The 15,533-nt window shown below is 44.6% G+C and overlaps 1 protein-coding gene across 1 annotated transcript in view; it reads right to left on the minus strand.

Annotated features, from left to right (window-relative positions):
• Positions 1–15,533, minus strand: part of Dock1 (dedicator of cytokinesis 1) — a 508,897-nt gene that overhangs the window by 444,602 nt on the left and 48,762 nt on the right. The window contains exons 2-4 of the mRNA XM_028772526.1: positions 10,340–10,423; positions 4,703–4,743; positions 1,363–1,418 (exon numbers count right to left, since the gene is read on the minus strand). Of these exons, the coding sequence (XP_028628359.1) occupies positions 1,363–1,418; positions 4,703–4,743; positions 10,340–10,423 (181 nt within the window). The remainder of the gene's footprint in view (positions 1–1,362; positions 1,419–4,702; positions 4,744–10,339; positions 10,424–15,533) is intronic.

Genomic DNA, 15,533 nt, shown 5'->3' on the forward strand with positions numbered 1-15,533 from the left:
GGTGGGAGCAGAAAGCATCATCAGGACACCTGTGCACAGCTGGCCTCCACTGCACTTCCTGCTCACCACCTGAAACCAGACCCCAGAAGACCAACAGGACCAGCCTGCCTGCTGCCTGGATCCAGGTAATTCTGCATTCCCATAATAGTGTGCCGCTGAATAAATGTTGTGGAAACACACACCCTTTCGTACGTTTCAAAATGCTTTTGAAAAATCACTACTCCTATACAAGCCAACTTATCTAAGGATTTTTGACCCTGGCAGACAGAAGCACATTAAATGCACACTTCAACTATTTCCGTAACAAGGCAGAACTTTCTCAACTTACTTTTGTCTTCCTTTCGAGAATTCTGCATACAAAACATTTTATCTGTCTGAACAAATTCCATCTTGCAGGTCAGCACCATCCATGCCTCTAAATTATTCCCTTCCCTCTAATTATGCGCCGGGGAAGTGCAGGAACCCAAGCCTTCCTTTTCATATGTTAAAAGTACAGTGCTCGGAAAGGCAATTTTGTAATCAGCCAAAGAGATGTCATTATGCAGTAATCATATGATTAGTAATTTTATAATTTACATATTTAACGGAGTGTGAAGATGAGGCAGAGACCAAAAAAGAAGACATTTGAATGCTGTCTTCCCCCAGTTCACACCTGGCTCTGGGTTCCTGGTCTACGAATGTCCTTTTAAGGACTTTACACATTAGTCTGATGACCTCAAGGAGTTATAAATCTCAATTAGCTGACACATGAATTCACACAGGTCCCAACTTAACAACTGTTCATTCCCACCTCAACTCTGTATCATACCCTGCTAGATTTCTTGGGCCGGGGTGGGCTGGGGTTGGGGGGCAGGGCACTCAGCTAAGGATCTAGGGTGGTCATTCTCAAATGAGGTAGCTCATTTGAGACACCCACACACACCTCCCCAAATTGACTTCAGCTTCAAAGAGATGACTACAGCTAAGGAGCTGACCTTGAACTCTTTAATGGGCCAAAGCAACGACCAACATAACTGAGCCACAAGTCACCCTTTATTGTCCTATACCATCATGGTCAAACACAGCTTTATCTTTCATAATGAGGTTTTTTTTTTCTATCTTTAACTGTGTATTATATATGCATCTGTATGGGGCTATGTACATGAGGCGAAGAGTACTTTCTGGAGTTCCAGGGAGTTGTGAGCTACCAAACATGTGTGCTGGAAACCAAATTCAAGTCCTCTGCAGAAACAGTAGGTGATCTGAACCAGGGAGCTGCCTCTGCACCCCCACTGTTATTTACAACTTACCCTTCCACATATTTGGCAGCAGTGCCACGTGAAATCATCTAAGTCTTCATTCAAATATCAAGAAAAGACTCACCCTTTTCCTTCAACAATGGCTTCTTTAAGATGAATATACGAAGCAGGAAATATACCCTTGGAGGGAGAGAAAAGGCATTTTCATTATCCATGCGAATACTGACTGCAAATCAAACAATGGCCCCAAAAGAGGAGGGGATGGGGGTTGGATCACCATTAATTTTGCAAGTGTAAGCATCACATACAACACAACGAAGAAAACACAAGGCACAAAAGAGAATCTCCCAATCAGCTTGTATTTCAGACTGTGCAGATGTCCTAGCAGAAAACAGACAACGTGTTTGCAAAGCAACAATTTCATAAAGGCCCAAGAAAATGTTCTCCTCCACAGGTTGCCCCTCCTCTCCACTGCTGACCTTGACTTTGGCGCATGCAACAAGTCTGATGCTAGAAACCAATTGTGAGGACAGGCTGTAACAGATTTCCCTTTATAAATGACAAGACTCTGTCAGAAGTTGGTTTAAACCACTAATTGTCACACGTGTCCACTGACCACTGAGGGACATCCCTGGGGCCTTCCTCATCAGTCTCCATATAAAGTAGACAATGGTAAAAGGCCAAAGGTGGATGAAATTCAACCCATCTGCAGAAGCACCGAGGAAACATGCTAGCCTATGCTTCTACTGTCTCTGAGTCTCCCGTAAGCATTGTAAACACGTGTGTATGTATAGACACGTGGCTCAGCAGAGCCCTGCTTAAAGGAGCATGGCTCTTGAGAAGAACTTCAACTTCAGACATTGTCTGTGAAATGCCAGGAGGAGTTTTTCAAGATCTCATTCATGGGATCCAGAGCAACACAAACCAGTGACTCCCAGAGGCTTAGGCAGTGCAAACCAGAGATGACTGGTGCACATAACAGGAATGTAGTTAGTGCCCTGGTGATTCAATGTAACCTATTAGGGAAAAGGAGCATCTGATTGGACACATCTGCCAAGAAGGGTCTTCACTGAACATCCAGAAAGCAAATTGGCAATCATGCTTAGAAGGAAAGAGGGCTTAAAGAGGGCTAAACGTGGCTATCAGGCACTATTGATCTCTGCTTGTCCTGTCCACCAGCAAAGTGAACAGATTTCACACAAAGAAATACTATGGCATCAATCGAAGGAGTCAGGTTGAGCAATCAAGAGGTCCAGGTCATTCAATCCAGATGCCAAGACATCCAAAAAGGCATGTAGGTGCACATGCGACATGTATTTTCTCTGTAATACCAATAGATGTGGGTTTGGAAGGTGGTGAGACAACACACAAACCACTCCAGTCCTGTCAAGTCCACCGACAGAAATCCCTCAGCCTCAGCACTCAACATTATGAAGCCCAAGGAAAAATTACAGCTGGATGAGACTGGACATGCCTGAAGATTTGAAATGAGCCACTGCCCAGCCCAACTACGCGTCTGTGAATATCTAGGCAGAGGATTTCATGCAGAGCTCTCAGCTAAGACTCCTATGGGCCTCGATGCTTCTCTGCATCTGCTTGGAGGCACTTCACACAACTGCAACCAAACTATAGCCTCTGCAAGGCTCTGATTTCCTCATTAGCCAATGGGGATGTCAAGTGGAAAATAACCACACCCTTTTACAGCATTAGGGCATCATGAGGTGGAAGGCCTGAGTCTCCAGGAGCCAGGCAGAGAATGCTGACATTAAAAAGCACTAGAACAGTGGTTCTCAATCTATGGGTCGCAAACCCCTTGGGGTAGCATATCAGATGTTTATATTAGGATGCATAACAGTAGCAACGTTACAGTCATGAAGTAGTAGTAAAAATAATGTCATGACTGAGGGTCCCCCCAACATGAGGAACTGTATTAAAGGGTCACACCGGTAGGAAGGGTGAGGACCACTGTACTAGAAGAATAGAAGAGCACAAGATGGGGATGGGATTCCCAGACAACATAGAAGCAACAAGGAAAATGAGAGCCTTCCTGGGCATGTGCTGCTCACAGCAGTGTGGCTTTGTCCCATGTAATCAAGGAGTCAGTGCACAATCCTAACCACGGAGGTGGGTGCCTGTGTATGCACACACATTTAGGCATGCGGGTAGAAGTCACCTTCAGGTGCTCTTCCTCAGGAGCCATCCATCTTGCTTTTTGAGACAAGCCTGGCTGGCCAGTAAGCAACAGATAACTTCCTGTCTCTGCCTTCCCAGTGCTACAATTATAAGCATGTGCTGCCACCCAGATTTCAAGGCTTTTAACATTGGTGCTAGGGATAGAACTTGGGTCCTCGGGGCAAGCACTTTACCACTGGGAAACCCTAATATTCCTAACGTCTTGCCTCCTGAAATCTTCAACCATGGTTTCTCCAATCTGCACACTTCACGGGCGATAAACATAAAAGAGACTACACAGCTTCATGGAACCCTAGCCCGGCTGCCAAAGACCAGCCCAGGCCTCTGAGGACGTAGAACAGGGCCGCCTTGGCATGGAAACCACTGAGATTCCAAAGCCCTATTACAGACTAGAGATCACAACAGGGTCCAGTTGGATACAGTGGTAATGAGAGGCCAATTCTGAGAAGCAAAATGAACCATCTGTCAACCACAATCAGATATTAAAAGGTCCAAGTTAACATGGACAGACTAACCACAGCTCAGCATGGGCATTACTGCAATACTATAGCGTTACAGAGTGAGAGAGTAGACCCATAATTAGGTTTTGTGAAGCTAAGAATGTCGAAGCCACACATCCTTGTGGATGGGAGCGCCCTTCGAAATATCTGAGGAGTAATAGCATGTTTCTGATTCGGATATTCATAGAATCACACATGCAAATCACCCTAGAAAATCAGGCTCTTTCAACTTGACTAAGCTAGTCTGAAAACTGCCATAAGGCAAGTGGGAAATGGCCATGTGTGAGCTTTGCAAACTTGCTAATTTATCAAAGATAATATGAAATTGAAAACTGTTGGTGGCATTTTACTCTTCTGAAGGGATTACACTCAGTTCATGGCTACACACAGTGGTTCAACAAGATGCAAAATTCTATCAGGACAAAAACAGTTCTCCTTTCCATGAGTAGAGGTCAGTACCACATCTCAACAACTCGCTCCTGGCACTAACTACCTAGCTGAAATGTCTTTTGTGGAGACAGGTTCTCATTAGGTAGACCAGGATAGCCTAATACTGAGATTATAGATATACAACAATATTCCCAGCAGAAGCTGTGATTTCTGTGGACATCTTTATTCAGAAGAATCCAACTCAAGCTCATTTTTTTTTAATCTCACCCCATATATATGTTACATTTTAAATAAGTAACACCCTTAGATGTAAATAAGATGGAATTCATTTCCTTTCATGGTTTGATTTATGGAGAGACATGTTTAATGGAAAAGACTTACCTTTTTAGACTTTTTTCTTAAGGTGTAGCCTCTGTACCACCCTAAACAAACACAGAGTTGAAATGGTTAGCGCAGGAGACACAGCATCGTCCAAGCAAAACCTTCAAGGTTTGCAGAAGTCATTGCCCTACAGACCAGGGAAAGACAAGCATCTTAATGGCACAGGGGAGTCCCACTGGCCACTGCTCGCTCCCTGCACCACCCCACTTCATCTCTGTCTGCCTCCAGTCTCTCATCAACGCTCAGAAGTTAAGCCCTAAAAGAGGCCTTGTTCCCAGCAGGATCCTTGTACACACACACCCACAACCCACCCTACACCCCCCCATCCACAACCCACCCCCCACACTCCTCCATCTGGCTCAAGATCTTTCCAGGCACAACTTCCAAAGTCTGGAATCATCAAAGGCTCTCCAACAGAAAACCTATTGAGAGCCCACTTCCTTCCTCTGTAAGGCTCTCCCTAGGGGCAGCCAGAGTTTCACAAAGTATTTCTGTGGCAAGGACAGCTTCCAAGGAAGCACCAAGGCCAAGCACTTATGGACCCCTGCCCCCTTAGGGGTTGGCCTGACTCCAACTTCCTAACCCTTCCATGTCACAAAACAAGGAAAGTAGACAACAGAAAGGGAGACACTAGCACTGCTCATTCAAATCAAGTGCTCAATGGGTGAGTGCTTCCCAGCAAACGGGACACCATCAGTGCTACCTCCCATCAAGGGTAACTGCAAAAATTCATCCCTAAGGATGCCAAGAGGCCCATGGCCATGGACTCAGCTCCCCGAAATCCCACCAGGCCAAGAAATCAGAGAAATATTTTCTTATAAAAAGTTTAAGATCGGTCCTGGCCACCTTGCTTCTAGAAAGTAACTCACAAGGTCAAAGCCATCCCATGACTCTTTGTTTTTGCTCTTGTTGCATCAGGTAGTAGCTGAAGGTGAGGTAGTAGCTGAAGGTGAGCTAGGTAAATTCTGAGAGATTCAACAATATGTATGGGGTCTAAGACACCAGACCCCAGAAACTCACAAGAGCAAGCTATAATACAAAGAAAGAAAGAAAGAAAGAAAGAGAGAGAGAGAGAGAGAGAGAGAGAGAGAGAGAGAGAGAGAAAAAGAGGAAAAGGAAAAGGAAAAGGAAAAGGAAAAGGAAAAGGAAAAGGAAAGAAGGACAGATGGACACCAAATAGCAGCATTGGGTCCCTCAGCTTTCCCGGAAAGTAATCATGGAGAAAGTGGCTATAAACAGCTGCTGACATAAACAATAGCCTCAAGTGATAATTAGGAAGATATATCCAGAAAAGGAAAGGAGAACTCCAGGGATCTTGGAAGGGCCAAATGTACTTGCTCTGCTCTTTGAACATGAGGACCAAACACAGTGAGTAGGGATATAGCCTGTTCTAAATGTCAAATGCCCAAATATCAAACACTCTGATAGCCACTGTCAGATCAGAGGTTTCAGCTAGACTAACCTGGAGTCAGAGCCCACAGTTACAGCATTATAGGCTCTAGGCAAATGGGCCCATAATCTAATGAGTTATGCAAAGCCTGTACTCCTCAGTCTAAAAGGACCTTCCTTTACACTGCTGCAATGTCCTTCCATTCAGCATTAGTATGCCCCTTTTCTCTGAAAGTGACAAAGGACTGATGTCCTAGAATATCAAAGAAAGACCGCGGGGGTAGGGGGTGGGGGGTGGAAGAGGCATCAGCAACCAAATGTAAAAAAAGATCAAACTACACAAATGATTCATCAAAGAAACCCAACAACCTACACACGTGTGAAGACAACCCAAACTTATTACTAATCAATGAAGCAAAAACTCAACAACCTCCTACCACTGCTCCAAAATAAAAGTGGTGAAAATCAGAACATTCAGAACATGGCCTCCAAATTCAATGTAGACAGCAGCTACTGGTGAGCACATCTGACCCCCCACCCCACTTCACCCCCACAAAAACCAAGAACCCTATCCCAATGCCTGAAGGCAGCTGTATCCCTGCACAGCAGAATACACACAAGCCTTCCTGGCAACAGAATCCTGGAGACTGGAGCTGAGATGACCTGAGCTTCCTTTACTGTCTGCAGAACACAAGGCAATGCCCATTGGACAGACAAGACCAAGACTAAAGAGACTCAGACAAAAGAGCAAAACAAGATAAAGATGAGGCAGTTAGACAGGAAAGCTGTAACACACCCACCTAAGGTAAAAACATACGCAACACACATAAGGCAAGAACCCAGGCATGAGAAAGGGTTTGGTGGTGGTGTCTGGTTTGCTTTCGTTTTGGGGACAGGGATATTTTTATTGTTTGGAGGGTCTGAGTTACAGCAGTCAGAAGAGAAGTCTTTGACCTAGCATAGCTAGCTGGCAGTTTCTTTTTGTAATGGCATTTCTAAGCTAAGTGCTTTCCGGCATGTTCTGCACAAATTATTGCTTCATCAAGCGGGGCCCATTCACTTGTCGCCAGAACCTTCCTACACACACCAATTACAGACACAGCCTCTGCTCATGACCCACGAAGTGCCTAAGATAAGCAGGGCCAAGCCATGCTGAGTGATGCATGCAAGAGAATTTAGTCTGAAGAGGGTGTCACCATGGGTATGAAGGGATATGACCAAAGGACAAGGAGAGGAAGGGACACGGCTGGGCAAAGAGATGCTCAGCTAGCAGATAACACACTTACAAACAACTCCCAGGCAGAGTTTGCTGCTGCCCTTCATGTAATCAGCCCTTCCATACCGAAAAAGAGACACCCACTGGAAAGACAGACATACATAGCAGAAATACAGTTCTGAGTTCAGGGAGGCCACAGGCCAACATAGGAAGTTGGCCAATCATTTTGGATGAATATATAGCATTATCACTTAAATGTCTGAATTAGTCAGGGTTAGTTGTAACAGCCACATCAAAAAAGATAATGTCTTAACCTTTATACAATGCCTCAATCTTTCCCTGAAGCAGCATCCAGCTCTGGGGAAACTAACACGGCACCGGAGTCCCTTCCTAAGCAGGTGGGACTCATGTTCACATCTGACTGGTTAGCCCTCAATAGTGGATATGACTGAAAGGCAAGAGCCTGCACTGAGTAGCCATTGGAAGGTCAACACACCTCCACAGTGTTGTAACCTGAAGGTAGGTATGTACCTTTCGTGGATGTATCAGGCCTGTCCAACCTTTTAACGGTGTTGTTATCTACAGCATTCATGCTAACAGCATTTGAGTTTTTACAATTAAAAAAAGCAGGCAGAGAAAAAGCTCATAGTGGTTTAACTATGTTTACGATTTTCTGTAGGGCTGCACTGGGAGCTGTCCTCACCTGCATATGGCCCATGGGCAGCAGTTAGACAACCTCCACCTCAGCAAGCCTCAGAGAGCAATTAACCATAACTTGAAGGTAAATGTGGTCTTTGAACTGCATGTAATAAAGACATCTTAAAAGGAGAAGGAAAAAAAGGGAGGTGGGGGGGAAAAAGGAGCAATCCAGCCCAGCATGGGGCGCAGAGAGACTGAGTGGGCAGTTAGATGTTACAGTTTTTTCAGCACCCTATATAATGATATCCTGGACCATAAAGAAAAAGAAAATCAAGATTGATAAACAGAAAGAGAGAGAGAGGGAGAAAGGAGAGAGATGGGGAGGGAAGGAGAGAGGGAGGGAAGGAGGGAAGGAGGGAGGAAGGAAGAGAGAAGGGGAGAAAAGAGGAAAAAAGGTAGATACTGAGCCAACCTCCAAGACAAGCCATGAGCTGAAAACAGCCTTGGCACAAATGGCATCTTTATTTGATGATAAAGTCACCCAGTTTCCGGAAGACTCAGTTAATGCATTTCTCGGACCAAGTCTACCACGAAGTTAGCTGCCCAGGAAGGGAAATGCATTTTATGTTAAAGAGTCTTTTGTAAAAAGACTGTGGTGGTTAAATTGGAACTAAAACTGGCCTGCAAATTAATCCTGGCTGAAGACTGGAAGTCAAAGTCACTAGCAGATTATTGAGGTTAGAACAAGGCCCACTGAGGTGACTGAGGATGGCAGAGTTGAGAGGAGACAGTCTCCTCCAGAAGTAAAGAAGGACACTCTACACAGCCAGGCGCCCCAGGAAATCATTAACTATTCAGGAAAGACACCAGGGCTCAGAGTTGAGAACTCTGGGATTCCACATTCAAGTAGCTAGGGGCAATTAAAAAAATAAAAGAAACCTATCAGCATTTCCCTTCAGATCAGAAAAAATGTCTGAGATGAGATGCCTGATCCTTCACCTCGACTTAATTTCTCTCTGTTTCCTCGAAGCCACTGGCAATCTGTACTGAGAGCAGATAAGGAAATCCAACTGTCAGCTGTCAAAACTGAAAACAAGCAGACGGCGCCCATCACAGCCAGCCACTCATTCGCTTTGGGGCTCCTTTTTGCCAGGCTACAGCTGCTTCCAGGCGTGTGCCAATGGAGCTGACTCCCCCATCCCCCACACACTTTGAAGAGTGAACGGTGCAAATGGAATAGAGTTCTGAGTCAGATGAAGAATAAGGGGCAAGACATGGATTTTTTAATAGGGTTCTGCTTCTCGGCCATGTCTCTGAGGGACACGGGAGCCAGTCCCTGCTTGCCTGGCTGGCAGGAGCGGAGCACAGCTCACTCCTGTGCAAAGTGAGATGTGAAGACCTCTCTGGAAGTTCAATTTGTTGGTTACTATGAAATGTCTACAATTTCCTCTCTCTCTTATAAGACTTTTGCTGAACCCGATCTAAAAGCAATTTGATTATTTAAATCAGGTCCCGGGACTCAAAGTCTGCTTATGGAATCATCTTTTCAAGCAGAAATGGAAGCCAGCAGACACAGATACATCAACCTTAAAGAAACTGAGGAGGGCAATGCCTTAAGAGAGAAGAAACAAAGAAGCAAGCCTATCGCTGCTGCCGCTGCCCCTACACGAAATAACAACCACAGCAGAGCATCCACAGGCTCACAGGATATGCAAGGCTCTAACCATGAAAGCCTCTTGCAAAAACCAAAAGCATCAGAAAAGTCACAATTGCTTCCCTGAACCATATTCCTTAGAACTATTCACCCTGAAGAAAATGGGGGTCACAGTTAAAGGAAAAGGTCAGCAAATAAGGCATGACAGTTGTGGTTTCCACTGAGACAAGCTGTTAACAAATCAAAATGAAAACTTAAAAAAAAACAAAAAAACACTCATCACACACAATCAGATCAACAAACTGAATTCCCCAAATCTGTTTCTCACCAAGTCAGTTTTAGTCAAAATTTACACACAGCCGGGTGGTGGTGGCACACACCTTTAATCCCAGCACTTAGGAGGCAGAAGCAGTTGGATCTCTACACAGAGAAACCCTGTCTTGAAAAACAAAACAAACTAAGGAAACAAACAAACAAAAAAAGATTTACATACATGTGCAAAATAACGAGCCAGTGAGAAGCATTTAGGGATTAAAAATATAATGTTTAGTTTTAAGTTGACCTTAATAAAGCCTCACTGAATTTAACAAATAGCTGCCCCAGCAACCTTTACCTGGAAGAGCATCTATCTGTGAGGAAAGTGTCCTGAGAATATAGCACCCTGACAGGGAAACCCTTTGGCAGAGAAGGCCCTGACTTATCCTAAATCCCTAGACCAGAAACATCAAACGACACTTACCTTCATAAGTTTCTAGGATGTGCACAGTGTCTCCTATTTGTAGGGACAATTCATCTGCTCCCCTAGCATCGTAGTTATAAAAAGCTGTTGAAGAAGAGATGAGAAAATGTATTAGCACAAGTAGAAATGATTATTTTCAACATTATGATAGATTCAGTCTTGATAAACTCACATGGGCAGCCTTTACTTCCACACACAAAAGGGAAAGGGCACATCTTACACATTTGTGAATTCATAGCTATTCCTAATTCCAAGCAGCACCACTTTTCTTTATTGTGGGAAGAGAATGTGATTTCTTTGAAGTATGCAATGCTGGGCTTTGGTTATATTCACAATGCTATGCAACTATCACACCTAATTTCCAAAATGTTTCCCCAACACCACAAAGAAACCCAGTACCCACCCAGCAGGAGCCCCAAACTTCTTTTTCTGTTGTGTGATAAAACACTGACCAAAAGCAATGTATGTAGGAAAATGTTTATTGTTGCAGCCATCACTGAGAGGAGCCAGGACAGAGGCTCAGGTTGAGAACCTGGAAGTAGCAATTGGAAGGGGAGGCCTTGGAGAAGTGCTGTTCATTGGCTTGCTCCCAGCCCCAAGTTCAGCTACCTTGCTTATACAGCCAACCTGCCTAGGGATGGCACTGCCTACAGAGAACTAGGCCCTCCCACCTCAATAGCAATGAAGAAAATGCCCCACAGACATGCCCTCAAGCCATTTGGATGGAGGCAACTCTCAACTGAGGTTCCCTTTTCCAGGTGTATGAAGGTGCCTTCTAAGGCCAACTATGACAGGCATGTTTAGCCCTACCTGGATCACTGTGAGTTTAGTTGACACTGAAGTCTTTTATTGAAGTGGGAAGCGACTTACTTTTCCTGCAAAGAGCAATGCTCAGCTTCTGAATTCTTTCTAAAATGTCAAAGCAAGGCCACTGGCTCCGGCTCACAAAACATCTCAAGCATCAAAACACACACATACCTGGAAAATTCCATTTTCTCAAGTATTTCCCCCAAATTCATAAAACATAAGTGTCCCAACTGGCAAAGTAGGTTGTTACCAGTTATTAAGTTTATTTAGCATTTTATAGTGACTCTTTAACAGGAGTTAACGGCAGCAGGTAAAGGCAGCCCAGAGCAGATGCTGAGCCTCCCCAGTTCAGCACAGCCATATTCTTAAGCCTTTAGGAACCATAAATGCTTTTATATCACGACAGTTAACAGCATCCCTTCTAGCTTGCCTACTCAGTTAGAGATCCGGAAAAGAAAAAGAAAAAGTCAGGCATACTAAAAATGAAATAAAATGAACACATTGCGTGTAAATACATCTGGGCATGTGTGAACATGCAAAACGTATACACATAAATTTTTCTTAGTGTTTCCCCACAAAGAACCCTACCTATTCAGAAGCAGTGAAGAGCAGGCCGAGAATCTCATACACACATTCCAAAACCATAAATGTAACTTGGAAATGAGCCTACAGACCCACAATCTTATCTATAAAGGACAGCACAGCTCTAAGACTGGCACATGACCCCAAATCACCAGTCGTGACCATAGCACTGGCCCCAAGCCTGCACTCAAGTTAATGCTGATGACTGAATAACTCAAAAGTTACAGTAAATTAAAATGCTCCGAAAGGTATGAATATCTGACAACGGAATACGGTAGATAAAACAGTGGTCCTCTAAAAAAAATTACCCCCTGAATTCCCAGAACTTTGTGCTCACGTTCTCAACATGGTCAAAGAGGCCACTGCAGTTGTAACCAAGCTTGGGATTTTCAGATGGGGATGTTAATTTTGGATCACATAATTGGCTCAAAGTAATCACAAAGACCTTTGGGATAAGGACACAGGATGAACAGTCCAGAATGGAGGCGACAAGGTCCAGATAGTCCTATATGCTGGGACAGTCCTATATGCTCCACACAACCTTTGTGGACCACAGCCCTGTGTGGACCTGGACTGTGAGACTTCAGATCTCCAGAACTGGGGACAGCGATCAGTATGTGTTACTTTAGGGTTCCAAATTTGTGGGGATGTGCTAGCAGCAAAGGGTGACTGGCAGAAGAAGAATGTAGGATCCAGGTCAGAAGGATTATTTTACAAGCAGAAGGACTGAATTCAATCTCCAGATCCCACAATTTAAAAAAAAAAAAAAGCCCAGCTGGATAACCTGTGCTTGTAATCCCTCCCATGGAGAAGGGATCCCTAGGGCTTACAGGCCAACCAATTTAGCAAAGTCCTGGCAAAGTTCAGGCCACCTCAAGATCTGTCACAAAAAACAAGGTCTCTCCATGGACAAGCGCACACACACATATAAAAGTGTTCAAAATGATTGAAAAGTGGTATTCTGTAATTAACATATTCACTCGTGAAGGCAGCTGGAACTGGTCTCCACTGCAGGAACATGAATCCAGGCAAGCACATGCCTGTAGTTTCAATTCTCAAATTATATGAGATAAACAGTCACAAGGGAGCAAAGCTGTTTTTAAATAAGCTCCCAAAGTGTTCAGTTTAAGGCTACTCCTTCTTAAGATCAATCTTTCAACACTGCCCTCTCCGGGAATGAGAGGGAAAGGGCACAAGGCCATCTTGCAAAAGGGTATGGGCAGCAATCAACATTTGGGCTTAACCTGAAGTCACTTGACACAGCAAAGAGATACAAGCCAGGAAATTTTTTTCATTTTTATGATCTCTTTCCCTGGAGAACATGGTTATCCTGTCTCACTCAGATCTATGCAACTACCTCTGGGTTGTGGGCAAATCCATCTTTAAGCCTATTTACCTTTATTTGGTGGTGGTGGTGGTGGTGGTAATGGTATGTGTGTGTGTGTGTGTGTGTGTGTGTGTGTGTGTGTGTGTGTGCAGTATATGCATATGTGCACATGTATGTGAGGGTGCGCTTACCCATGTGGATGCATATAAAGACCCAAGGTTGACTTTAGAACGTCTTCCTCTATTTTTTTGAGACTGGTCTCTCAATGAAACTGGAGAATGTCTTTTGTGCTACAGTGGCTGCTCATTGAGTTCCTGGGATCCACTTGTGTGTGCCCTGTAGCACTGGAGTTACAAGCTTGCACCACCATGCCTAGTTTTTTACATGGATGCTAGCGACCCAAATTCAGGTCTTTGTGTCAAGCACTATACCCACTGAGCCAACTCCCTAGGTCTCATTCACCTTTTTTATTGGCCCAGCTATGGGTGACATCACCAAGTACCAATGCACAGGGACATAAACCTCTCTATTGGACAGTGGAGTCCAGTGCTTGACATGGCCCCTGAGATAATAGCGATGAAGACGTGTGTAGAGACAAGCCAGTTATAGAGCTCTCCCTCTCAATGGTGGGTCTTCTTATAATTATTCATTTCTTAAGAACTGGCAGCAGCCCAAAGTAAACATGGATCTTCTTCCCAAAATATGAAATTAGCACTCTGGTCTGTCTCTCAAACAGCATAAGTCTATCAGAGACCAGGAAAGCAAAGCCATGACCTCTGCTCAAGTTCCTGATCATCTGGAAAACAGCTATGAGGGATATCAGGGGGAAGAGTGACTCAAGAGGAAGAGGGAATCTTCCGGGCACCAATATTGTTGGTAAGACTGAGGATGGGGGTCCTAGAGTTGATGCTCCTAGTGATGATGACATAATATTGAACCACCACAAGTGCTGTCACTGCTGGTGATGGCAACGGTGGTGATGATGGTGATGGCATTGACTGACAGGTACTATGCACATTCTATGAACCAAGCATTGAGCTACTAATTTACCTCTTTTTAAAACTGCCTAATACCATGAGTATAGAATGTTTTCCATTTCTCTCAATCTGGATTTATACCAGAAAATCACAATACTCAGTTTTGAACATGACAAACAAACAGGTTGTGCCAACACTGTGCCTTCCTAAGGGCCACCCACATCCAAAACACCCTGCTTGCAAATTTCTCAGTCCTTACTAAGAAAATCTCCTTAACAAAAAACTAACTTAACATTCAATCAAACCAACATAAATCACCATGTTTACAGAGCACTGTGACCTCTTGAGGGGAGGGTACAGAAACAGCACCTAATGTAAGTCCCACTGTGGGGAAGCAGCAGGCTACTTAACTACTCTCATATGGAAAAACTCCAGCACAGCCCATAGACCCACTAAACAGATGGAAACAGTAACTGTACCTGATCAGTCACTCCTTTAATCTCAGCTAGTCAGGATCCTAGGGCTGGAGGATCACCGGTTCAAAGCCAGTGCAAATTCAAAGCCATCCTAAATTACTCAGTGACTCATCTCAAAATAAAAAGTAAAAAGAGAGGAGAGGACATAGCTCAGTGGCAGAGCACTTGCCCAGCAAATGTATGATCCTGGATTTAAACCTGACTACTGAAAAGAAGGGAGAGAGAAAGGGAGGGAAGGAGGGAGGGAGACAATACTGAGGTCCACACCGTTTTGGCAGGCTTCAAGTGGCAGAAGGAGCTGAAGGCAGCCCTACAGCTCCATGTCTTCCCTTCCAGACTGTCTCCCACTCAAACTCCCTGGCCAACCCTCCACAGCCTCCATGAGAGGCAAGCACTCTCTCCTCTCCCCCAGCACTGCTGACAGCGCTGCCCTCTGCCCTCATTCAGTCTTCCCTCTAAGAGTGGCTACACACACAGCATCCCAAGCTCATGGGATGGACATTGCCATGTGACTGCATCCCACTCGCTCTTCTCCAGCACCACCACCGCTCCCACACCATGAGCTGTTCCTGCTGCTGAGAAAAGTTTCCTCTCCATACTTCATAGCCCCACTTGTCTGCAAGGCCCACCCCTAACTCCACATCCTTGTCCACATCCTAAGTGAATTCCATCTTGTTCCCTTTAATCAAAGGTTCTGTGCACACCTAGAATAAACCGCTTATTACTGAGCCTTCTACCAACTGGGTAGTCCCATGACCTTGCTGAAATGTCTTTCCCTTGTACCTCCCCAAACCATGACTCCTCAGAGCAGCAGCTCTCAGCCTCCCTCATGCTGCAACCCTTTAATACAGTTCCTCCTGTTGTGGTGACCCCCAACCGTAAAATTATTTTCATTGCTACTTCATAACCGTAATATACTACTGTTATGTATTGTAATGTAAATACCTGTGTTTTCTGATGGTCTTAGGGACCCCTGTGAAAGGATCATCCCACACTCCCCTGAAGGGGTTGTGACCCACAGGTTG

The sequence above is a fragment of the Grammomys surdaster genome, unplaced genomic scaffold, assembly GCF_004785775.1.
Source record: "Grammomys surdaster isolate TR1022 unplaced genomic scaffold, NIH_TR_1.0 214, whole genome shotgun sequence".
Lineage (NCBI taxonomy): Eukaryota > Metazoa > Chordata > Mammalia > Rodentia > Muridae > Grammomys > Grammomys surdaster.